Here is a 27,734-nt window from a genome sequence, read left to right as displayed (position 1 = left end):
CAAATCAGTTTCAATTCATGTGGTTTGGTATTTTGTTTTCTATCGTTACAGAGTGTTATTATGCTGATGTTCCGCGAAGAGAAGAGTCCCGAAGATGAAATCAAAGCATGGCAATTTTGGCACAGCAGGCAACATTCAGTCAAACAGAGAATATTAGATGCAGGTAAAGTATGACATTTCGGATAATAAAATATTAAATAGAAAGAGACAGCCGGCTATAAGAAGTGGACAAAAAAAAAACAAAACCAGCCAACAACAAAATGCCCGCAAGTCAAATGAAAATAAAACAAATATCTATGAACAAAATGAAAAACCCATCGGTCGAAGAGAATCATCATTTCAATGGATTGGCATTAGTTGGATATTCATACATTGGTCATAAACTGAAATGGCGACTTTATTACATTAGATCGCGCGCATCTTTCCATTTTTTTGTTCTTTTCAGTTGAAGAGAAAAATATAATGTACACAAATCTGTCGCGGAGAAGGCGCACAGAAGGAGGGGGTATAAAGAAAGAAAATCGCCAAGAAGAAGAATGATTTTACCAATTGCAACCAATATAATTTAATTAAACAACGATTGCAATTAAATGGCAAAAGAGTGCGCGCGTGATAGAGAGAGGCACATACAGTGTGGAGTTGGTGATTTTTTTTGTGATGGTGAAATTTTTTTATGATTCAAACGGCGCTTCTATTTAATTCAAATTGGCCAATGCAATGGCACCATAGCCATATACAGCTGCCACATCAAAGCAAAATACGCAATTTGAATCCATTTTATTGGCCATTGCCTTGCAGGTGCAGGCACGCAAAATGCCCATTATAAAAATGACCAATTTGATAACGGGAATCGAAAACGATGATAGTCTAGCTGTACTATGCAGTTTTCTATGACAAACAACCGCTTCGAATGTGTTGCGCACAATGTCGATAATGGCGGCGGCGTCTTCGTTTTCACCATCGATCTGATCATTTCAAGCGATTTCAGTTCAAGAGTGTGATAATTAACAAATGAACTGAGAGCATTTAGTGATAATTGCTCGATTCCATTGCATTCATTTGCGTCACGTTTTACGAATAGTTTTGGAAATTATATGATACGATATAATGTTTTTTGTTCGTATCTCTTCTTTAAATAGCTCCCAAGGATGAATATACTCGCAAATGCTCAAATGACACAACGTTCCATGTTGATGATGCATAAAATCTGATCTGTAATTTAGAAGCAGTTTTCGTCCAATCTTTTTCTTTATGGTTGCTTCGCGCTCACATACATTTTTTGTGTGGCCTGTACTCATTGTACGAATCATGCCACTAAATCAATTCATTAAATGCACATTTCCTATTCGGTGTGCGCTCGCTCGATCTACAGTTCGAATGGCCTAATCATTTATTCTGGTAACGAAAACCGACGCGCTTGCGCTCGCACGCACACACACACACACACAAGCCAGAAGAAGCAAAAAAAAAAATCTTTAAGTAATTGACTTGCCAAAAAAGAGCATTGAGATTCGAAGCAGATAATGAAATCGTCACGTTCGAAAGTAACAAACTTGAACTACAGTTCGGAATGATTATGTTTTTGTTTTGTCGATTTGGTTTGGTTTGGTTTCGTTCGTCGTTCGTTTATTATGAAATAATGCGAATATGGGGCCCAATTTTTAATACTGTGAGCTTCGAGCGCAGAAACAGAAGAAGAAAAAAAAATAATAATGTTCCTTATTTGCTTGTACTGTAATTTATCGATAAGACGAATTTTATATTTGTGTAAATGTGCATTATCAAGGCTATGTGATTGTAAACGCACAACTTGAATATCATTTAGTCGATTTGGCTACCAATCGATCGAAAATTGCACGATTTTACATGATGATGGGCGCTTGAGCGTATTCGAATGTACAAGCAAGAGAGATAGAGAGAAAAAAAACAAAGACCACAGTACCACAAATCAATTTATTAAATTCGACCTCGAAACGATCGGCTCTTCTATTTATGGTTTTGGTATAAATGTATAAATACGTTACATCTTTGTCTATCTTCACGATATCGTTTCATTGTCAACGGACTATCTTATTCAAACGAATCATATTATGCGACATCATTTTACCTGTTTCCTCGAAGCAATCGCTTTTATCGTACTTATTTGTTTATTTATTTATTTTGTGTGTGTTTTTGCGCTTTTTCAAACCGAAAAATCCGAAAACGAATTTGAAAATGCGCGCACAAAAGTTCATGACAGTGCACGTTCGCCACATTCAGAAGTTCAATGATGCCGTTAGATGCGCAATGCCACAATATATAAGCGTGAGCGATGCTTGTGAATGTTTATACGTGCGTCCTTTTGAGCGGTCATTGTGCTCACCAATTACTTGATAGAAACAAAGATTCAATGATGAGAGTTCGTCTAATGTCAGTGCATTGACACCTTTATAGTCGCGGTGGAATAGGGAAGTAAATGTTTATTAAACGCGTTCGCGCAATTTTTGTTTCACAAAAAAGAAATATGGTGTGTCACCGTTTGGTCAGACGCAGGTTGCTCTCTTGTCATTGAGATGAAATGAAAATCGTGACACTTCCAAGTCATTTTGTATTTGGCATAATTTTCACATTTGAACTGTTATGACTGTTTTATTTAAATTTGGCATTTTCACACACAAAATTGACAGTTTAGCACACAAGTGAAAAAAAAAAACAAACAATCCACCCGGTTCATGGATGTTCAACAGTATCGAGAGATTGAGAGGAAAATTTTCCAATCACAGGGCAAAAAAGACATACAGACGTGATAAACAAAATTAACAAATCAGAAACACGAACACATGTGTTTAACGATAATTTTGTCGAAAGACACACACACACAAACACAATCGACACAAATAATAATTACAAATATTTTAATTTTAATAAGTGGAATGAATATTGTTGCAAATAGCTCTCATTGCGCGCGACTCCATTTAGAATGTGCAAAAAATGCAAAACAACAAAATAAAACAACGAGAAAAGAGAGCGAATCAACGCAAAATCACATGAGCAACATGAAAAAGCTTTATCTCCATACATATGTGCATATATGTGAATATGCTCCACTCAATGAATGCATTCGTTTCAATAATGAAAGATCCACTCAATAAGTTACAATTAAATGTGATTTGCGTTTCGTTTCATTTTGTCTTTAATAATAATACTGTTTCTTTACTGTTTGTATTGGCTTTTTGTTTTCTATGTGTGTATTTTTTTTTTCAATCGCTATTGAAGCGATAAGATCAAATTTTCTTTTAGCAAATGTAAATGTCGCTTTTTGCTTGTGAATCGAATGTGTGTAATTCTCATGAGCGAAGTCCGTGCTGTGAATGCTCGTAGCAAATAATGCCACAGTTGACTATGCGGTAAGTGGTACGCACTTTAGAGTATATCTTCGCACATTTTTGTTTTCTCCTCCTGTATTCGTACGAATTTCATTCAATGAAAGGGTTACACGATGAATAAAGCCAATTGCTATCTGGATTAAGCATCTTTTCTTCGAGAATGTGTTAAGACACAAGTTTTACTGCGCCGCAAAGTAAACAGCACGCTTCTTTCCCGCTTCGGCCAGTGTCATTTGTTTATAATAATGAAGGTTGCAACGAATTATGCAGCAATTAGTAGATCTACAGCGGAGAATTTCAATATACACGGCATCAAATCGAAACGCAAATCGCCGCAGATTTGTTCATCTAAATTGTGAAAAACAAATTCGGTGTATTTTACCGTTTATTCTCTCTCTCTCTCTCTCTCTCTCTCTCGCTCTCTCTCTAGTCGTCTTAAACTCAAAATCCATAGATAAAATGTGTCCATTTAGAAAAAAAATTCGATTGGCTCGTGCTTGTCATTTGGCTTTTATTCGCCAATCAATTAGATTCATAAAATAACCTGTGTACATGAGCACACACACACACATAAACCGCAAACGTTCACCGCAAATGACAATTGCATCGAGCAATGTAGTATGAAAAATATGTGCATATTGCATTAGTTTTGACGGGGGGATACAGGTGGAAATTAAAATCAAATTCAAGCCGACACAACAATTTGAATGGGTTTCTTATTACTGCCTTGCAATTATTAACATGATGCTTATTTTCTCATTCTCTCATTTGTTTTCAATATTTTTTATTCGTAAATTTTTTTTTTTCGTTCGCTTTTCATTCGTAGATACAAAGAATTCTGTCGGTTTGGTGGGATGCATCGAAGAAGTATCACACAATGCAATCGCTGTTTACTGGAATCCACTCGAAAGTTCTGCCAAGGTAAGAATAAACAATGAAAATACGTTTACATTATTCATCAAGAGAAATTGCAAACTAAAGTCATCATTCGTTTGATTCAATGGTGAAAAATTCAAAATCGAAAAACTGAACGATACACAGAGTGAATCAAACTAAATAGTATACGTAGTGTAATGTTAGTTTATAGTAATATTTAATTAGATTGTCAGAAGTGTCAAATGTGGACAAGACAAAAATTAACAATTTGATTAATGGTAGTGAATCATTCGGAGTTGCGGACTACACAAAATGTGTTCATATATGTATACATAATTTTCATTTATCTATTCATTCATGTCTATTGCGAATGCACATACTCACCTCGAAGTGATATCCGGATGACGGTAAAATGCACATTGTACGTATTGATTAAGTTGTTAAATTTGCAGAAGCTCCACGTTCCACGCATTAAAAAGAAAGAGAGTACAGATTGTATGCGCGTCGTCATCGACGTCGCCGTGCAAACAAATAAACAAACATCCGCGTGAAAAGGAGCTGATTTTAGTGTGAGTATAGAAGAGGAAAAAAAAATAGACGATCAGAATGAATGGATAGATACTCCATACGACAGATAAATCGCCAAGTGCTTTCGTTCGGCAATAAATTTATTACATTGAAAAGACAGCATGTAGTCATTATATGCGTGGTTTTAATCTGTGGCTTTGCCTACAAAAAAAAAATGTTTTTTTTTTGCACTACATTAAATTTTTTTAAGTGCAGACAGCAAAAATGAATGGTAAAAATGGCAATAGCTTTGAAAATTGAATGGCAAAAGAAGCTCATAATCTTCGAACAAACACACATACACACATAAATTGCGTGTGTAAACGAATGAACTGCCTATTTACGCACGCCCCGCTTAAATTTCTTCGCCATTTGCCAAGTACTAAATCTGTCGATTGTTACATTATATTTAATTATCATCATTTCGATATGAGCGAATTTTTCGATCTATGTTATTGTCATTTCATTTAAATTAACCGCTTGCTACTTGCAAATGAAAATGCAATTCGAAAGAAGGAAGGAAGATGAAGAAGCGCCAAACCAAATATGCAAAAAACATTTATATATGGACGCATCGAGTTTTAGATGAAACGGAAAGAAAATAGAAAAATATTAAATCGAAATGAATCATTTCATTTGATGTGCGTTGGCCCTTTTAACACACGCTTCCAATCTCACAAAATAAAATGACTCTCTTTCTCAATGTCGACGCACACGTTTCCTTCTTCTTTAATATTCTGCTTCACTACATTTTACAATAGATTAGAGCTACTAAAATAATGTTCATACAAACACATGCTGTTATTGGCGTTTATGGTGAACGATAGAAAAAGTTAGCAAAGCACAAAATGGAGTCACACATATTTATATAAAGTATAAATCGATGTGTAATGTATAAAAAATTTTTTTTTATCTGCATTTCATTGAAAAAAAGCAATTAAAACATCTAGAATATGGCAATTTATAATTAGAAAGATTTATGTTGTGCTTTCAGATACCGTTAATCATTTTAATATGTATAATATACATTGTCTGCTCTATTCTCGCATTTTATGTCTTTCAATAGGCTGCTTTAGATGTGTGTTTTTTTTTCGTTTTATGTCGTTTTGTTTTACATCTTTCTGAGTTTTTTTTTCTCTCGCTGCCTTTCTCTGTCTCTATCGTTTGCTTTGCTTTTTTACATGTAACTGCTGATTCGCAGCCTTTTTGCATTAATTGCAAAAGGTATTAAAGAATCGCGAAAAACATATTGACACCAGTGTTTATAATGTTTTGAATCTATTAAATCTCCGTTCTTCTTTTTTTTGTTCAATTCATTTATTTAGCATTTCAATTTATTCAGATCACTTAATTCATCATATTCGAAATGTGAAGAAAGCAATAGAAAAATTATTCAAAGCAAAAAATGACATTAGTTTAGTTGATATGGGCGTTGAATCCATCATTTCGATTTTATTAGCAAGAAAAAATGTTCTAGCTATTTCATGGATGCAATGGGAATGAAATAATTGACATCAGCAGTGTCTTTCATATTGTTTCGATTTGAATAAGACTCATAAAAAGCATTTCCTCAATGAATTTTCTTTTGCGATTCCAATAAATAAAATCGAGTATCGACAAACAGTTCACACTAAATAATAACTATGTTATTTAAAAAAAAAAATCGTTCTGTTGTTGTGGGGCCTACGACTGAGTCTCTCCGTCAATGTATGTTGCGACATCGACTCTTATTAAAATTGTGTCGAAAATTGCGATAATTGTGAAAAACATGAAACAACAACAAATGACAAACACCTTTTTTTCTCTTCAGTTCTCTCTGTCTTCTTGTTGCGCTCGGTGTGATTTTTGCATATACACTATATTGCATCATAAATTGGTATGCAATACGAAATGCACAACGGATAAGGTGACAACATCGTATATAAAGTGTCAACGTTAGTTTTGTGCCGTTGCTATTTCTATCGATATTTAATGTCCAAGTATCAAACTACGTATCATATTTTTTTTCACTCATTGTGCACACATCTAATCGAAGAATGACGAACAGAACAGATGCTGATAAAAAAAAATAACACACATACACACTGAGAGACTCAATCTAAAGTTATGAATTAAAATTAATATTTATTGCGGGATTGATGTTGAAATTATGTGTTTGAATTGAGTGTATAGAACAGTGCAGCAAGATATTGAAACATCCAGTCAATTTCATAGTGAATATATATATCGTGTATATTGATGCGTATGAGAATGTGTCTATGTTTGTGTGTCCAACGATCGATTTATATGTATTCGATGTGTGTAATTAAGAAAAGCCGATGCAACAAGTGTAAAAGTACATATCATTTGCATATCATGCGAATAAGATGCATGCACGCGGCAAAATGAGCAAAGCAATTCCAAACAACTTGTGACGCGTTAATTTGTAATGTGTTTTAGTGGCTTCAGCGATTCAGCTTACAATGTTGCAATATTGTTGAGATTGAGTGTTGTGTGTTTTTGCCATTTTTTTTGTCTCCTTCTTCTTAATTTCTCATTCTTCTCTCTTTTGATCCCTTACAATGCAAACCATAAGAACAAAATCATACCGAGATGAAAATACAACACATTTCAATTAATTATAATAAACAATCCTCATGGCACATCTCACCCGTGGAACATGGTAAAATACATACAGAAAACACGGTAGAACGAACAATTTAAGCAAGAAAGAGAAAAAAATGGAATAATAATCATAGGATAATAGACCGCATGAAATGCACTGGACTCTGTTTGTTGTTCTGTACGTACGTGCGAGTTTTCTCTGACAACGCCACACTGACACTTCGTTATTATTTATACGAGAAATGGTTCGAAGCTCAATGTCTATCAGTGTCTCTGTCTCTCGCCGTTTTGTGCGGTTCGATTCTATTCTCTTCTAGGTTTTTTTTTCTTTCGCTTTGTGCCCGTTCTTTGATTAACTTTGATGCATCCGGCACACATAACGAACAACCGAACAGCACATTGCTTAATAGTTCATATAACATTTTGTCGACCGTGCATGGACCATCATCATCGATTATATTCAACAATTTACGGTGCACTTAGATGATCAGCAAGAGACCTGATATGAACGAATCAACCAACACATGTTAGCTTTGTTTTAGCTCAGATTCAATTCAATTGAACCGATTATTTGTTGATATGTTCACTTGACTATAATTATTATTGAAACGAATTTATTTGACAATTATCCTTAATTTATCGGTTATTGTGACAATTTTTCCATTTGTTTTATTTAATTAATTCTTTATCATTTGATTTTGAATGGAGTACACCATCGACTCTTTTTTTTGCTTACTTTGTTTCTTACTCCCCTCAAACATTTGTGTATTACTTTACGAAATTTTCGATTTTTGTTTTGCAATGCAATTTTCTTTCCCAACCAATTTCTTGTTCAACTGATTTTCTTTTTGTTCTTTACTTCATTCTTTATTTTGAAATTTATTTGTATAATTTATGTTTTTTATTCATTTTCATCATTTTGTTTTGTTTTTGTTTCTTTCAATATGTTTTTTTTTTATTTTTGATTTCATTTTTAGATAAACATAGCCGTACAATGTTTGAGCACAGACTTTAGCAGTCAGAAAGGCGTAAAGGTGAGTGTTTTTTTTTTTCAATTTTGTTGTCCGGATCGTTGCATTTCAATCGGATGTTCGATGGCATGGTGAACGATATTTTTTTGGATTTTATGTGGCTGCTGTATTCGTTTGAACGTTTGTCGCAGTTGCACGCAAATTGAAATCACCATTTTTCTTGCCAAATCGAATTGCCAACAACAATGTTCTTTCCATACATTGTCAATCTTATTAGTTAATTGCGGAAAGTGCATTTTGGAATCTCAATCATGTTCCCAATATAATGGACATTTCTTAAGAGCAAATTTTAATAATTTAGATGATTTCACTTTTAATTCTTGGCTTTTTATCAGCATCATAATATTTACCAACACAATTTGGCTTTCGAATAGAATTAATTAAATTAGCCGATTGAATTGACTTTTTGTCTTTTTCTCCCCCTTCATTATAATCATGAATGAACCGAAGAGGAAGGATCTTAATTAGACGAATAAAATGGTATTATTTATGATCTATTAATTGATTTGAATTTTGAAAACTAAACGATTAAATTTCGAAGATACTGTGAAATCGGTATATTTGCTTTATTCTTTATCCTTTAGCAAAAAGGCAATCACACCACAAGAAAACATTGATTATCTTGTTTGTTGATCAGTATGATATACAAAACGGTAACCGACAAATCTTTAGTGTAAAAATGGTACACTTTGTAAAAAAATTCATCGTTTCTCGACGCTTGGACTTTTCAAAGTCTAAGTGCTTTTGTTTTGATTGTTTCGGAACCTTTACCTTGCACACCTTTTACTACTGTATTACTTTCAAACCGTAAATGCAACTAGCTTCATTACCACCGTCAGTTTTACTTCTTATCGTTCGATTGTCTTATCATTTACAACAAAAAAAAAGTTGATTTTCCGTGCGAGTGTGAGCATATTAAAAGACGAAAAACAAAGCATACAACAACACTGTGCACAAAAATAAGTTTTATTACAACAATAAGCGATGAAGAGTGGCCACAAAACAAAAACCAAATAAAATTGTGTTCGCACAAAATACGACCGCTGTTTACGTTTTTTTTTTTAATGCATAGCAACTATGTACGCCCCATTAATTTTTATATGCTAATTTAATCGTATCCGCGACAAGTGGCATAAGTATCATTGCGCGGCACATTTATTGTCAACTGTATTGACGAAGCCTTTCAATAACACTATCAGCTCTTTTTCAGCTTTTTTACACTCTCACTGTTTCACATGTTTCTTCTCGCTCTCTTCGTTTTATTTTTCTCTTCACCATTTTTTCCCCTGCGCCAGCTAATTTCGTTTCTCATTAATTCTTTTTTTGCGACAGTTTTTTTTATTTCATGTCGTTTTGATTCGATGTGTGCGCGCGCATTTTTTGTTTTGCTTACCGTTTATCGGTGTTATGTATTTTTATTTTGGTAATGAAGTGTGCAGCTCGTACATCGTAGCTTATTAATCAGTCGGAAACCATGTTACAAAACGTTTCCAATTTTTTTTTCGCATATATAATTCAGATGAATTGCATTCTAAAAATTTATTTCATAGTGAGTACACCATTTTTAATTACACCGATTGCCCGAAACACACTGACAATGGTACGCTCATATGTACCCTATGCTAAATATGTATATGAAAGAAGTAAAGAAGAAAAAAATGAGGTGAAGAGAAACGGTGGTCAGCAGTCAGTGCAGAAATCGGTTACGCAAAACGGCCACAGAAGAGGCGAACCAACGAAAAAAAAAATCGATAAATGTGGGAAAAGACGCAAAGACAAATGGAAAATCGAATGTTGTTCATTCCATAAGTTATTTCAATACCGCTTTGTCCATTCAATTAATCCCAAAATGAAATCAACAAACAAACACAGATATATAAAAGAATTGTGGGCATTAAAGATCTTGGGCGCAATGAGACATTGATCGCTCGATAAGCCTTTCGCCTCCTTTTTCTTTTTTTTTTTCTTCTTTCATTGAAATGGTTTTTGATTGTTTCACTTTATCTTTCCTCACTCGCTGGGCCGAGACGTATTTTTTTCGACTGCTACAGGATTGGTGTTTCTTTTTTTTTCGTTTCGTGTGTCATGCGATGTGAAAAGAACGCCGAGAAAACTGTTTGTGACTGTCACTCTCCTTTGTATTTTGGCGGTGAATAGTGATTTTGTGAGCCATTTTTGGTTGTAAATTGAATGGTAAAAGTGTGTCTTACCACTTTGAACGCAATTGATTTAATACGAACACGAAAAATCATGCTCAACTACCCTGTGATCGAATACACTTACATACACAAAAAAAGTAGTTCACAGGCCTTTTTTTTCTTCTCCATCTAGACAGTCGTAGAATATGAACGAGCTTGAAAGTCACCTGGTTCGAAAGTTATTTTCATTCTGTTCCACCAAAAACCAATAAAATGAGCAATAATTTCCAATGTACCTGACTTTAAGCAATGTCTGGAATTCCCCTTTAACACGACGGCAATTAATTAAATCCATTTGTTATGTTTGATCTCATGAAATTTGAGTAGATTTAAATGTTAGATCCATGCGATAGAGATCCGATAGAAGATGAAAAACAACAACAACAACCATACAGAATCAATTCGTTGACCGATTCAAAGCTTGAACAGGCCAATTTATTCAAATGCAACAGTAAGAACGACAACAAAATAAAAATGTTTTTTTTCTCGTCATTTAGTTCAAGCTTATACGAAAATTGAAAAACAAAAATGGAAGAACTAAAGCTTAAAGCATACGCTTTGAATAGCATTGAAAAGAGCGCATAAAATCAAATCATAAATAAATAATTCGAGCAATCATACACACAAATAATGAGGCAGCGAGAAAATGTTTCGAGAAGAAAAACAACAACGTATGTTGCCCAAAAAGAAATCAAAGCAACACACAATGAGGTGTAAAATCGTCTATCTCAAAATGGAATGTATAAAAAAAAGTGTTGGATCAAAGTAGAAAATGTTAAAACGTTTTGAGATCTCTCATGTACCCGAACACACCGCAACAAACGATCAAAGGCAAAGGCTCCCTCTCCAGTGCGCACCTCTTAAACGTATACACACACACACACATTATTTGTAAACGATGCATATAAATGCCTAATAAATCAGACTCAGATCCAAAGAGCCATTTGATATGAATACACAATATCGAAATCCATTCACATAAAAAAGAGGCAGTGTACGCAACAACATCGTCTCATCGAATTATTTTGATTTTTATTTCATGTGCGATTGATCTTTTTATTTTTTTATTTTTATTTTTTTCGTTTCGTCTTCTTCTGAATAAATATGTTTTTCTCTACTTATCGTTCGCTCGGCCAATGCGATTAAAAGTTATATCGCTGTGGATATTTGTCGATTGATATTGTCGGTGTGTCGTAGTTTAATGTTTCGTTTGAATCAGAAACGCCGAGTTACCTGTCGCACCAAAAGATTATCCATGAATGAACATTGAACCGAAACCACGAAGTGAATATTAGACAGGTGTTTTGGATGCTGTGTGTGTGTGTACATATACATTTTATTACATTGCTACACATTACAATCAACGATTGATGTACATGATGAAATAAACACGCATCCTCCTCATATATCTGTCGGATATATATATGCTGATGACCATTTCGTTAACATACGCACTTCCCCTCCCCATTTGCTTCACGATTTCATAAAGCGAGTGATTAATATTTGCACACTTAATATTTTAAAGTCAACCACTTTTGAGTTGAGAAAAACGCGAGCGAAGAAGGAAAAAAATATGTACAGAAAGATACGCACACGATATTTGTTCGATTGGCGAGACATAACAAATACAAAATCTCAATGCTCTTTCTTGAAACAAATATAAAGCAATGGAAAGTCTATGCGCGTTAAGTGTCTGACCGAACGGAAAGTGCGTGAGGACAAAAGCAATCATTGATGCCGTTTGCCACGTAAATGATCTAGTTGCGATTAAGTGTCGTCTGCTGCTTTTTTGCTCGTTTTTTCGTGATTTCTGCACCTTCCTTTCTTAACTATCACTCATTCCACTTTTGTTGTTTTTCTTTTCTACATCGATTTTCTCTTGTCGCAAATTGTATTAAACCTACGCGTTTTGTTTATTTTGTTATATTGTCATTGTACAATTGTACATTCCGTTTGGTATGGGCAATACAATCACAATTTTACCAATTGCCAAGAATTTTCTGCTGAAACCATTTATCTATTATTTAAGATATTCCTAAGTGAATTGAATTTTCCAATAAGTGATTATCTTGTTTTAGCAAAATGGCAAAAATCAATTTTCTTCGCATAAATGGTTTGTAATTGTTGCTTGGAGTTAATTCATTTATTTATTTATTTTTTACAGGGTTTACCATTGCACATTCAAATCGACACATTTGAAGACCACAGAGATGCACAAATCTTCCATCGGGGCTACTGTCAAATCAAAGTATTTTGTGATAAGGTAAGTCTTGTTATTCATTTCTACATCTTTTTTTCATTTTGGACAAGTAAATTGCGGCGCTTGTTGTTCTTTTGGCGTTTCGATTCTAAAGATCAAACTACAAATTCAAATTAAAACTACGTGGATTTATCCAATACACGGATTATAGTGATATTTTTATGCGCAAAATTATAAGGAAATTATATGTTTATTATTTATGGTCAAGAGATGACAATAACAACAGAATAATAAAATAAATACAACGAAATACGGTGAAAAAAAACATTGCCGAAAATCGAAGCAATAAAATGGCAATAGAATAAAAAGAATCGCCTAAATGACATGACACCAAAGAATGAACAAAAAAAATATATGTGTCAATGTGACCTTCAAACGATCCAACGACGAAAAAAACACTCTCACACACAGAGAGAGACACTCAACACATTCTTCATTTTTTTCACCAAAAATCAAAATCCTTTTATCCATTGTTGAAGCGAATAAAAAACATAAATCTCCAATACACATGAATCCAATGGAAGACGAAAAAAAACCACACAAAAACAAATTAAAACCGTTTAATTTATTTCGTTAAATCGAAATTCATTTTCGTTTTCTATCGAAAATTTATGTAAATTAATGCTTGTCCATTACGATAAGGTATGAGTCAATGCGAATCGATTCGATTGCCGAATTCGCTTTTAAGCAAATATGAGTAAACAAACGAGATGCGATGACAAATATCATGGAGATTTTTGATATAGAAATATGCTGTTGTCAATACGGAAACTGCTTCGAATATAAAAACTCGCAATTGTTTCAATATACAAACTATGCGTGGAAAATTTTCCACATAATTGAGCGAATGAAAAATTCCGTCAATATTTTTGGCACTCATTTAAATTGTGTGACACAGACACAGAGATGTGTTGATATGTTTTTTTTTGTCTCATCAAAACGATTAAATTCATTCAAATATGGACCATTGGGTTAAGTGTTACGATCAATCGTTTTTCAATGCTTTTGAAATGCAAAATGCTCGGCTAATCGTTAGTGAAAAAAGGACGGAATTTTTAAGAATATAACCCAATATGTGTACGTTGTCCGTTTTTGTTTGTCTTTATCAAATATAAAAATATGGCTTAAGACACTTTGCGCCGCTCCAAATGTGTATGTTTATAAAGCGAAAAAAAAAGCAACGGCAACTTGTTTAGCAGAAGCTAATAACAATATAATGTGTAATAATACAAAAAACAACAACAGCAGCACAGAATTTGAACGACAAAATTGACAGTATTTACCTTGAATAATGCTATAAAATATGTACACAAACACCAATTCGAGCACAAGCTTGAAATATACGCTGAACTGAGAAATGTGAAATAAATATAAATGTGTGCATGAATTGAACGCTGATTTTTTTTTTCACGAAATAAAATCGTACTACTTAAGCCGACACATGATAGTTTTACGATATGTTTTTTTTTATCTTTGTCGCTTTAAGTGTGTATTTTTTTTAATTTGTTCATTTCTTTTATGAGTACTTGGATCTGAACACACGCTTACAAGAATGTGAGAAAAAAAAATGGCCGACATGAAATCAAGGAGGAAAAGTCATGACTCGAATCAAATGACGGCCAAATAAATTGGAGCGTTCCCAAATCGAAACACACACGCGATAACAGTGAATGATCACTTGCCAAAAGCAATGACATGAGAAAACAGGTCGATTTAGGCATTTGGACAACAGACAAGTGAGAAAATGAAAAATACGAAAATGTGTGAGAGAGAGAGAGCGAGCGCGAGAGACAACTTTGTAATCAAATGCTTGATAAATCGATGTACCACACAAAAATCGTGTTGTGACCAAAAACAAACAAATTGTACCACCTAGTAAGCCCTGTCCATTTGTCTGAAACTAATGTGATATCGAACACTTTGCTAATTGCGCCCAGAACGGCGACTGGGAAAATTTTGCGACAAAAATTCGTACACATCGATTGATTCAAACAACACTCTCTGTGAGACGACGATGATGCAGTGAATTCAAAGCTTTCGCAGGTTTTCTATAAAGTTCGTTTCGAATGAAAAGAAAAAAACAAAATGTTTCGAATATTAAACGCGTCCGTTATATGCATGTCTTGAATTGCTTCATTTATTCTGCATGTTTGATGTTTTTACGATTTAATTTGTAAAGCCAAACAGCAGTCTGTCTGATGCAAACGAGCACGCTATTGAAAGAGAGTTGTCTAAGGCAATGATTTTCACATCTTTATCGCTTCATAATGTAAAAGAAGTTCGAGTGGGTGTCGAGGCATTCCCTCTCTAGCTCTTTCCACGTTTTTATGTTTGCTGAGATAAGAAATTTGCTGTATTATTGCACCGTCTGCGATTGCAATGGAATGATCCGTATTTGTTTCTTCAAATAAAACATTGTCGAAACATATAAATAAATTTATGCGATGCAAAGTATTGCACATTTGCGAAAGACGAAACGATGGTCGTGTTATTATTGTAGCACACTTAAAAGAATTTTGTTGCAGCAGAGAAGAATTTGTGATTTGTTTCAATTTCGAGGTCGTTTGAGACTCGAAATTCAATATAAACATGTGGCCAACTTAATTTCATTTGGTATGTAATCGGATGACTTGACATCGATGCACCACGAATTATTTGTATATGTGTGTGTGTGATTGAAATGCTTAAACGAACATGAATCGGATCGCATAGTGCTCTCGACATAACGGTATTGAGCACATCACAAATGCAATGTTCTGTTACAGTATCGATATGCGGGGAAACTTAAAATGCATTACAAGACAATTATTTATTTTATCCGCCGTTAATACACATTAAAATCAAAATGGACGAACACCAATTACGACCATTTATAGATCATCAACAGCTTGCAATATTCCATTCCATTGGGCGCGTTGAAAATGGATTTGAATTCTTTTTTTTTTACTAATTAAGTTGGCATATTGTTTAATGACTTTTACATGCATTGAATATAACACGTATTTCTTTCAACACCATTTAAATTCAATGTGTCGCTGTGAATCGCTTTCTCATTCAATCGATATTATATTGTCGACACTTTTTTTTGTTCTCTGTGTGTATGTCATACTTTAAATCGAAATCATATTATTTTTCCAGTTTTTAACCATATTCTGTGCAATATTTTATAAATTTACGTTATTTTTTGTTGTTGTTGCTGTTTCCAGGGTGCCGAACGTAAAACACGTGACGAAGAACGACGTGCATCTAAACGCAAAATGACCGCAACCGGTCGTAAGAAGCTGGACGAATTGTATCATCCTGTCACCGATCGATCCGAATTTTATGCGATGCAAGATTTGGCCAAGCCACCTGTATTGTTCACACCATCCGAAGATATTGAAAAATTGTCCGGCATGGATTTGCAAAGTTTTTATGCGCACGAAGGTGAAATGAATGGCAGCGATGTGAAAGGAACATCACCATTCTTACTGCATGCATCACAAAAACCGACGACGCCAACACTTAAATTCCACAATCACTTCCCACCGGATGTGCCGACGTGAGTAAAAATCGAATCTGCGCACAACAATGTCATACAAAACCATTTCATATCTTTTCTTGATAACAATTTCAATCGATTTCGAGTATTTTTTTCAGTTTTATGTTACTAATTAAAACGAAAATTCTTATTTACAGTACGGAGAAAAAGGATCACATTCTTGATCAATCAATGGTTCAAAGTGTTAATGAATTTGGCCAGCCAGTAATCAAAAGACAACGAATGACACCGCCATTGAATGAACGTGTTATGCTATATGTACGACAAGATAATGAAGATGTGTACACACCATTGCATGTCGTACCGCCAACAACAATTGGACTCTTGAATGCGGTAAGTAAATTTCCATTTGTTAAATCAAATAAATTATCATAAAAATCACATCAAGTAAATTGACATTTTCAACTCAATAATTTCAAATTAAATCAGTCTAATTTAAGTAAATCAAGAATTATCATTCGTATTTTGTTTTGTTTTTGTTGTGCATCTCTCAGTCCGTCTGCGCTTCGATATATGTGCGCGGCTACACTGACTGTTTTTTGTACAAGCTAAAATCAAATTGATTTATTTATATACATAACAAATAAAAAATTACCATAAAATCATCAAACCAAAACACACATCACTGTAACTAATTTCTAATGCGCAAAAACAAAAAAATATTTACAAAAAAAAAACACATACAAACAGGTGTAATCAAGTAAAACAGAACAGACTACAAAAAAGAAAAAAAAAGAACAATTTAGAATCACCAAAATTGATTTAATTTTAAAATTATTGAGAGAAAAAGAACATAATAAATTTTCTCGAACGAAAAAAAAATTATAATAATAGCACTGTTTTTGAATCGTGAAACAAACAAGAAAAGGCCATTTTTCAAACGAAATAGCATATTCGGAGATAAATTCAGAACTTTTCAGAAACTAAACATTTGTGAAAAGTTTTGAGCAAAGCATTCGGGTATGATATTATTCCATTATTGTCGAAGTGAAAAAGAAACAAAAATCCAACCGTAATTCGAAACTCATAAATATGTGCAAAAGACAAAAATCGCCAAAGCAACCGAACATTGTTTAGTAACGCAAAAGTAAACAAATTTAGTTCACTTAAACAGCAATTAGGGGAGGAATCGTTTGGCTTTTTAAATTCGGCCAGTTATATATATATACACGCACACACGCATTTATATATATTATTTAAAAGAAAAAAGAAGTAAATACAAAGCACATGACATACACACAAACACAAAATGCACAATCGTTATTATATTGCTGAACATTGTTTTGGTTGATATGTTGTTTATTGTTGTTGTTGCATGGGTGTAATTAATAACTTTATTCTCATTAACATACACATCACACTTAATTGTTATTCTCTTGTTTTTACTATTTTTGTTTTTGTTGTTATTTGTAATTTCCATTCGTCAAAACGTTTCTAATGAATTTCAAACTAAGCAATATAAAACAAAAAAGATAGAGACTTTTAATCAATACGCTCGATATTAACTATGATTTTTGTAAAACCGCTTCAATATTGTTCAATGTTCATTCAATTAATTCCATTTTAATAATTTTAATTTGTCTACTAAAAAAACACACACATACACACATTATAATACTGCTGCCGATCTTTCCTCTCCGTTTGAGCGTTTTAAATCCTTCATGGCAATAATAAGGCTGGAAACAGAATTGTCATCGTCGTCGACGAATGTTATGAGACAAAAATGGCATATGATGGCAATCAAAATAGACAAAAAGAAAATGTAATGACATTGTCAACTAGAATACATATTTTTGATATTTTGTCATTCCAATGTGAGAAAGATATATATTAATTTCGAGAGAAACGGAATATCTCAATTTTCCTTCAAACCGTCTGAAAATCTAATGTGCAAAAATGTTAATGATGAAACAAAAACGATTGCGTCAGTTAATATGTTGCAAATTTTTCGCAAAAATTAATTTCTTTTTCAACATTCCAAATCATGTTATGAGATGTGAAATATGAATGCCCCCCTTGTCACAATCACAAAAGCAAAAATCGAAAATAATTTCCAAAACTTCAAATTTCAATTCAATGACAAAATCAATGTACAAATCTCAAACTAGAGAGAATAATGCGTATCTGCTTTTTTGGCAAATTTCCTTTGAAAATGCCTCTGAATTTGTTTCCGTTCGAAATACAGAAATATAGAGAAAATGAAAATTTAAACACAAAATAAAATGAAATCAACATGTTGATGGATTTTCTAATAAGGTTTTAGCTCATGGTTTTGTTTCATTCTGTTTATCTTAATTGCAGATCGAAAATAAATACAAAATATCGACATCGAGTATTAATAACATTTACCGTACAAATAGAAAAGGGTAAGTCAGACAAACTCCAAACACACAAAAAATAATAATGAACAATTACTAACAAATTAGCAAGGAATCGAAACAAAATGCCACAATAAAACAATGGTTTATTTTCGATTTTCTTCATCTATCCCCTTTCTTTATCTAAATCTATGTTTAACTCTATCTCAATCACTCTCGCCATCCAATTTGTGATGATAACAATAATGATCGTTTTTTAACGTATTTGTTATGTTGACATACATAAAATTCATTCACATGCACATTCAATCATAAATATAAATATATACATACTTTTTGAACAATTTTTTTTTTCACTAATCATAATTCACGCCTAACCATAACACTTCTCAGTAACCGTTATCAATATGAATATGAAGAGAATGGACTGTTTATAACCTGTGTTAGTGGTGTAATGCGTTCGTAAATGGTCCGTTTGCAATGCAAATGATTCAAATATGACTTTCGAGTGAATATCGTTCAATGTGATTTTTGTTTGGCACAGTTGTACGGTACAGGATGCTTTCATGTGAATAAATCGCTTTGAAGACGATTTAAATTGCAATGTGAACTCGGCTCTCGTTTATTGAATATGGAATGCTAATTGACGCACGTGAGATGAAGAGAAAAAAAAGAGATAAATCCGATCAATATGCGTTATTGTTTTAAAGTTGACTTGGTGTCACAATTTGCATAAACGATGATGTGGTAGCAATACCACGAATGCGACACGTTCTCCATTTGATTCGTTGCAAATTCATCCGGGCGTTTGTGTAATGCAATTGTATCCAACACACATCATCGATTGCAATTGTGATAATTTTCTATATTAATTCGATGAGCTGTTGCCGACGCTGCGCTCATTTTCTAGCTCACTCTCTCTCTCACTCACACACTCACATTTCTATCTCGCTGCGTCTATCTTTCGATTCGAACGTACCAATACCAACTGATATGTGTGTTGGATGTTGTTATCAATAAAATTTCAATTAAAATGATAATGTATGCTAATAGTAGCCGATCAACTAGTTTACTGTTATTATTAGTGGTCATAAACAACTGCGCACCACAAAGTCATTACTATTGAATGCAGTCACCTTTCCCGCCATGTGCAACTACACAAATCAGAAGCGACGCGCGCAACGGTGTTCATGTTGACTCATGATAAAATTAGAATTTTGATTGTAAAATGATAACTTTTGTTGTTGTTCTTGTATTTGAATGCACAATCGACTGAATTTGATTGCAACTTTGTGGTTAGTTTATGTGTATTCATTCATAGTTCCTTCTCTCTTTCTCTCCCTCTGTTATATTCCCTTTTATTTTATATTTCGAAATTCTATTGAGAGACTTCTCACTTTAATCGAATAAATTTTATTCGATAATAGACATTTTTATCACTTGTGCTGCACATGTTCGACCATAAACGGAATTTAATTTGAATGGAAGTATGTTATGATGATAGTGACGATACTGGCCGCGCACTTTTCTCTATCCAATGTTGTTGTTGTGGTTTTTTTATTGTTATCGTATTTTGCAATGGGCAAATGAGTGTCAAACAAATCTTTGATTTTTTTTTTTATTGTAATCTTTTCTCTTTTTATCGTTCACATTGTTATAATTTGATGTTATAAAAATAATTGTTTTTTACTTATGCATGTTTTCTTCTCTCTTTTTTCTTCTCTTTGTGTTTTTTTCTCTCTCAATAGGATTACTGCGAAAATTGATGACGATATGCTGTCGTACTATTGCAATGAGGACATCTTTTTATTAGAGGTTCGACAATTGGAAGAAGATCTATTCGATATCACACTTACTGAACTACCCGATCATTCAGTTTCAAAATAAACGACAACTCTCGCACGTTTGGATCCAATCGCCGAATGGGAGCCACTGTTACATATGCTTAATATATAAATATTCTTGCCACATCATTTTCTCGTGTTAAGCTGTCAACAGATCTGACTATTCAATTGTACATTCTACATAATCTCTGTGTCACTAATCCAATGATCGACATCGAGAAACTGAGTGAAACGGTCTGCTGCCACCGCACAATTCATCGCTCATATACACACAATATCCGATTTTCTATCTGGAAGCATAACTAGAAAAACACTCGATAATGGGAAACTGCGACTCTATCATATATACATACACATAACTCTTATTTTTTATAATTTGATTTGCGTGTTTCTTATTAGTAACTAGATGGATTTAGGTTAGATTTAGTATTGAAATTATGTCTTTTAATATTATTATTATATAGAATTTCTTTTTTTTTACACAAATACAGATGATTTTTTAGATAAAGTATTCTCTCGTATCAAACGAGTATAGACAAATTGATATTATGCCTAAACATGACAATTTATATAAATTGATGATGATTAACTATAAAAGGCATTTGAATACAAAGACAAATAGTCAAATGCTTGAGGAATATATATTCAAAAAAATTGCGGTTTATAGCTCAAATAGCTAACGGGAATGGCAATGTGTGTAGCACCGTTAAACTATAAAATCGTTTTGATAATTCAGTATATTTGAATTATGTGTGACAGCATATGACCGTTGCCAATGAAGTTAGTCGATTTTTGATTAGATTTTATGTAAGCATTTCAATTAAGTAAAATGTCACAAATATGAGAAACAAACTACAATATAAAATGTACTATAAATGTAGCCGATTTTTATTTTCTATACCAACGAATAGTAGATGAATGAGAAAAAAAACATGAGTCCATAGACCGATGTTGACGATGAATACATATTCCGTCTTCATTCGCATTGAATGTATTGATTCGAATGAAAAAAAATCCTTACTTCTATTTTTGCCCTATTTACTGTACAAGCTAAGGTGTTTTTTAATATTATTATTATTATTATTATGAAATGAGAACAAAAAATATACTTCTTCATCATTTTTAGATCATATTAAGTCGTTAATTAGTTTAGATATTGAGAATTTATAAAATTCATATTAAGAGATAACAACGATTCAAATGGACGCTATTGGGGTCATGCATTTCAATGGAATTAAATTTTAAACGTTTGTTTTTTCACTTACACGTTTGTTTATTGCATTCCAAATATTTCGATGTTCGTTTTTTCTCTCTCTATCCCTCAGAGAGAAAGAGAGAGAGTCTCTCTATCCTTTAATTTTTATCAATTTATTATGTCTCTAAATTATATGGTCGTAGATAGTGTTGTCAAAATTGTTTTTAAATTTCATCAAAATTTAATTGTATAAGCTGTTTTTAAAGTAGGAATAAATCGTTAAAAAAGAATTCATAAGTCTATTGATGCTTGCGAGGAGAGGGATCCATTGGATCTCATGATGATTAAAGTCGATTAAGTAAATCAAACCCATAATCAACACCGAGATCATATGTGAGAGAAATTAAATATCTGCGCACTTTCTATCTCTCTCTTTCGAATTCATCTATGGCCTGTGAATTTTCTATTTTAAACAGAAAAAAACGAAGTCAACTTCAGTCTTATGGATTGTTTCTTAATTATCTTAGTCCATTTTATACGATTTTCTTTTAAAGAATCATGCTTAGCGTTTTTAAAACAGAATAAAAAAAATACATATGCATATATTTTACTAGAATTTGATAACACAGTTTTATCTTGCCAGCTAATGATTGAATGAGCGCATTTTAATTTGCATAATAAATCCCAAGTATTTAGGACAACTATCGAATGCAAATGCATAGAGAACAATAAGGTTCTAGGTTTTAAAAAAGATCTCAAAGAGAAAAAACTTTCAATGGCACATCTGGAATTCTTGCTCAATTTGCCGCAACACAAAAACATTGAACTATTTTTTTTCTTTTTTTTTTTCAAATATAAAAACATATTCAAGACTAAGAAGAATGTGAAAAGAAATAAGTGCCTCCAAAACATAACCCCCAATATGAACACAAGTGACAAAAGCGCATATACATTTAATTTCAAGCAATTGAATAGATTTGTGGCGAGATATTTTACAAAATGAATGTTCAATCGATAGTCATATTATATTTTTGCTCGTTTTCTTAACCAGTTACAAATGACTATTTAATTTTCTTTATAGCTGAAATCGATGAACAACAGTCAAAACAGACAAGCACAAAGCTAATTGAACAATTCCAATTGCCATAATAATTGCACGATAATATTGAACAAACGAAATACAGAAACTGTTTTTTTTAACAAGTATATCGTATTTTATAGAAATTAGTTAAGCTAATGATAGAATTTTTTTTGCATGATTGATATTTAAGTGTACCTGAAATGACAAAACAAAATGAGTTTTCTTAAAAAAAAAAACAAATCTATCAGTCCGAATAAATGGATGGCGACAACAAATAACTAAATTCTAAATTAATCCATGATACAAATTCTAAAGAAAATTTTCAGTGCGATTTTGACTTTTTTGTTCTTTTTTTACGAACATAAATCTCATTTCGATCAATGATTAAAAAGATAAAAAAAAAACACTAACAAAAAATCGAGAAAATACAAAAATGAGATAGGAAATATTTAGCGCATCATAAATAAGGTACAATTAAATTTTATCGCCTACTTTCTTTTTTTTGTCGATTAAGTAAAGCCATATTTGAATTCAGGATATTTTTTAGATGAACGAAAAACGTATATATACAAAACATTTGTCGATAAATCGAACGGCAGTACACAGCAAGTTTATGGTGGTAGACTTTAAGTTGAGATTTCTTAATTTATAAGAATTTCGTTTAAAATTGATGGACTACTGTTTTCGTGAATTTTTTTTTTGATAGATAACGGTTTGATTGAATGAATGTGGATGAAATAGAAAATGCACGAATTAGTCGAAGAAAACAACAACAACACTTTTCGAGAAAACAAATACTGAATACTATTACAAGTAAATATAAGTTTTAGATCGTTAGCTAAGCGAATTATTTTACAGAGTAACAAAAGAAGAAGAAAAAACAATACGAAAAAAAAAACAGCATGCACGAAAAAGTGTCACTAGCAGTCGTGCATCAGGCATCTTCGTATCGAATGTTTATTGGTTTGTTTGAAAAACAAACGTTCTATTTAAAAAAAATTTATCGTCAAACGATACAAGATCCATTCGGCAATGAGATTCATGACTTCGTCTGTCTCGCGGTAAAGATGATGATCACGACAAAGCACACGCACACACACACATATTCTCTGCTGTGAAAGAAATGCAATATTAATGTTTATGATTAAATTAATTGATGTTTTACGTCATGATACGTACACGTAGTTAGTATAAAAGCTAATTACATATATAAGTTTTACTCTCTTTATTATTCATACACGCATGTTGTTCATTTTATACTCTATTATCTCGTTAAATCTAACTTACGAAACAGATTAAAAACAAACAAAAAACACAGAAAGAGAGTTTATTCGATGAATTCAGTTTCGAATAGCAATTTATAAATATTCTTCGGTTTTAATATCCGTTTTTATGTAACCATTGACACATTCTACTAGAAACGAATCTTTTCTCCCTACTTTTCTTTCCTTCTGTTTTGCGAATGAAAAATTCTTTTTGTTTTGTTTCTCTTAGCTTGAAATCACGCACATAAATCATATTTTATTTGTAGTTTTCATTTTTGTTAAAATATTGCAAATAGTTAAATGGTCCACCATGGGACCCGTCTAAGATTTCGTTGGTGATGGTTAATTTTAATGGAACAACAAAAAAAAAATGAATAGCAAGCATCAACATGCGCACCCATTTTGATTCAAATATATCTTTAACTTTTTTTTTATCACAATCAAAAATTGAACTCTTTTTACTTTGAAATTTAATGGCAAAATTTCTTTTATACTCTATTTGAAAATTGATCAAATAAAAAACAAAATCGACGGGAAAATTCGCACGGACTCATATAATTTAGACAAAAGAATATTGTTCCACAACAAAATGAGTACAAAACTCGATGTGAACATACGAAATTATAGTAAAAAAGAATTGTTCTGTCTAAGGAAGTCTAAGTAAACCTTTTGGAATATAATTGTGTTTTAAGAAATAAAGAATAAAAAATTAAACATTTTAAGCGTATTATTTTTTATTTTAAAGCAAAAAAGGAGTTTTATGAATGATGGGTAGGTAACAACAGATCTTAAAATTAAGTATGTAACGGTGATATCGGTCACCTCTGTTCAATTGTGATAATTGTTCAAATTTTTGTTTTTTCCTATTGTTCCAAGTGCAAAAATATGTTTGCATTGTTTACAACAATTTTATAATTAGTTCGCTTTTGAAGTATACGTTTGATACGTTGTTATCATCTTTTTTCCTTTTTGCCGACCAAACGGACATAATTTAGTTAACGGCGATAGTGCAAATGCAAATTGAGACGATGCAAAGCTGATCAAGTTTAGGTACAATTTTAGCAGACTGGAACATTATTTCTACACATTATGTTCTTTTACCTGATTTCTTGCGTCTCTTCTCAAATTGATAGAAACCAGTTTGTATACATCACAGTTACTCTTACATACTTTGGTTTCAAACGTACGCTTGCAAGCTTTAAAAAAGAGATATTTTGCAGTTGAAGTGGAATTATCCTACGATTAGAACGTTCTTCATAAAAAATCATTGCAAATAAAAAAAATTGTCGAAAATTTTATTACAATATAATGATAATTTTTCAAGAGATAACTCTTTCCTTGTTTATTTTATTGATTTGCGTTGATTTTGTACGTTCCCAAGCAAGATGTTCGAATAATAAAGCGGGATATTATCCAAAATGTGATTGTGATGGTGAAAATTATGGCTATAATGGAATATCGTGTGTATTGATGTGTCCATCGATAAGCGAAGGTGTTTATCCCAAATGCAAATGTAGATATGGTGCAAATTACGACAAGTTAACGAATTCCTGTCCAAATCCAAAGTGCCCAAAAAATTCAACGGCCGACTCGGTTTATCCAAATTGTAAATGTACTGGAAACAATCAAGAGTACAATGTTTATCTTAATGAATGCAATCTGGTTTGTCCAGAAGATAGTATTGGATATTTTCCTGATTGCAAATGTAACGATGAATTTTTGGGTTTCAACAAAGGTACAGAAATCAGCATGAAAATGATTTTCGTTTTAGTTTCATTATGAAAAATGATTTTTTTTTCTAATTCGATGCTTTTTCGTTGGCGAATTTGAGATTTATTCAAGTGCTCTCGATGCCCCGACAAAAGTACGTATGACAGCATTTATCCGAATTGTAAGACTGATACAATTGTAAATGCAACATTTGATGAATTGGATAATGAATTCAAAGTATGTCATTCTGGATCATACGGAAAGTTTCCGGATTGCACGTGTGAAAATGGCAATGGTCAGTACAGTTAAATACATACGATTGAACGGAAATCAACACACAACGAATACTAAGAAAATGAAATGTCATTTTAGATTACTATCAATCGGAAGACTCTTATTACGGTGGGTTTTATGGTTGGCAGAAAGCAGGCTGTTTGAATTGTCCATATAAGCTCAATGGAGACTATCCAAACTGTGAGTGTCCCACAGGTGAAGTATTCAACGGTGAAAAATGTAAAATTTGCGCTTGGAATGGTGAAGGAACATTCCCAAACTGTACGTGTCACGGAGATGCTGTATATGATGAAAAAGCCGACGAATGCCGTATATGTCCAGAACAGAGGTAAATTCAAATGTTGTAAAGTAAACTAAAATATGAGTAAATTTGAATCTTTTCTCTTATCTCTATCTATGAAGTACTGGAATTTATCCAAACTGCACCTGTAAATATCCTTTGTATTTCCGGAGATATTTGAACCGTTGTGTTGATTGTGATGATGCAACAGGAATATATCCAAACTGCACATGCACCGGCGAAAAAGCTGGCTTTGACTTAAAATGGAAACGATGTTACGATTGTCCAAAAGATGCTATAGGTGCTTTTGCCTTGTTTTGTTATACAAAATATATACAATATCCTATCGTAATGTTAAAATTTGATTAAAACTGTTTTTATTTTTTAAACACACATTCAGGCCATCATCCGAATTGTAAATGCGAAAATAAAGATCATGTTTATGACCCTGGTCTAAGATTTTGCAATCATCCGTGTGAAGATGGTGTAAATGTGTCTCCATTTTGTACATGCCCAACTTATTATAAACATCATCTGGTGAGAGAAACAGGCAAATGTGAACCATATGCGTACGTGGGTCGACCTTGTCCTCCTTATGCCATTGGAAAAGGCCCCAATTGCCATTGTTTGCAAACAGGTCACTTCTTTATTACATATGGATGGGGTTGCTTCACTGAATATTCTGTTGGTGGTGTGACATTTTCGTGCAAAGATTCAAATTGTAGCCAGTTACTATCGTCCGCTGAAATAGAACCGAAAAGCATAATACGCAATTTTTGATAGGCATTGGGCATCCTTGGCACGAACGTTAATTTATCTCCAGTGATAATTGTATTATGTTATTATAGTCGATAAAGCTACTAAAACTCTATCCAATATTTTTACATGTTTTTTCAACACTAATTAATAACTTGCATTTATGATTGTATTCAGATACGTTACGGTTCCAAATTTGGTTATAATTAATAATTAAGAAAAATATATTCGGAAAATATAAGAATGATTGCGTTTTATTTTCATTTATGTTATTTTAATTATTGGTAGATTTGCCAATCAAATAGTTTTTCAAATTATTCACGAAAAAGTTTTCAGGATTCGGTTGAGTTCGGTGAATTAAGGTTGAATCTAAGAATCCCGCTTGATAACTCTTCGGGTGTAGTACAAAATTTCGCCGGAATTGCTCATTGAAATGTCGATATTTTTCTATATTGTAGACGGAACGGCTACGAAAGTGGGACTTAATTGGGACTTAAGTGGGACTTAATTCGGACTTTTGGTCCCACTTAAGTCCCACTCAAGTCCCAA

General features: G+C 32.8%; 2 protein-coding genes across 8 annotated transcripts in view; both read left to right on the top strand.

Moving 5' to 3' along the window:
• The window catches only part of LOC116338925 (protein grainyhead), a 125,294-nt gene extending 100,435 nt beyond the window's left edge, over positions 1-24,859 (top strand). For 6 of the 7 annotated variants that reach the window (XM_031764504.1, XM_031764503.1, XM_031764500.1 and 3 more), the window contains 8 exons: positions 52-163; positions 4,192-4,286; positions 8,390-8,446; positions 12,806-12,904; positions 16,108-16,442; positions 16,580-16,775; positions 18,744-18,808; positions 20,509-24,859. In XM_031764504.1, coding sequence (XP_031620364.1) covers positions 52-163; positions 4,192-4,286; positions 8,390-8,446; positions 12,806-12,904; positions 16,108-16,442; positions 16,580-16,775; positions 18,744-18,808; positions 20,509-20,647 — 1,098 coding nt within the window. In that variant the 3' untranslated portion in view covers positions 20,648-24,859. The remainder of the gene's footprint in view (positions 1-51; positions 164-4,191; positions 4,287-8,389; positions 8,447-12,805; positions 12,905-16,107; positions 16,443-16,579; positions 16,776-18,743; positions 18,809-20,508) is intronic. The other variant, XM_031764505.1, reaches the window with a different exon arrangement.
• Positions 24,860-25,453: 594 nt separating this feature from the next.
• LOC116338672 (multiple epidermal growth factor-like domains protein 11) lies at positions 25,454-27,319 on the top strand. Its single transcript, XM_031764082.1, has 5 exons — positions 25,454-25,880; positions 25,977-26,150; positions 26,228-26,477; positions 26,552-26,730; positions 26,830-27,319. Exons 1-5 carry the CDS (start codon positions 25,454-25,456, stop codon positions 27,207-27,209), a joined length of 1,410 nt encoding a protein of 469 aa, XP_031619942.1. The 3' UTR covers positions 27,210-27,319.
• Positions 27,320-27,734: the final 415 nt, after the last annotated feature.

The sequence above is a fragment of the Contarinia nasturtii genome, unplaced genomic scaffold (genome assembly GCF_009176525.2).
Source record: "Contarinia nasturtii isolate CC-2019 unplaced genomic scaffold, AAFC_CNas_1.1 Cnas_scaffold_414, whole genome shotgun sequence".
Lineage (NCBI taxonomy): Eukaryota > Metazoa > Arthropoda > Insecta > Diptera > Cecidomyiidae > Contarinia > Contarinia nasturtii.
This window is presented reverse-complemented; position numbering and strand designations above follow the sequence as displayed.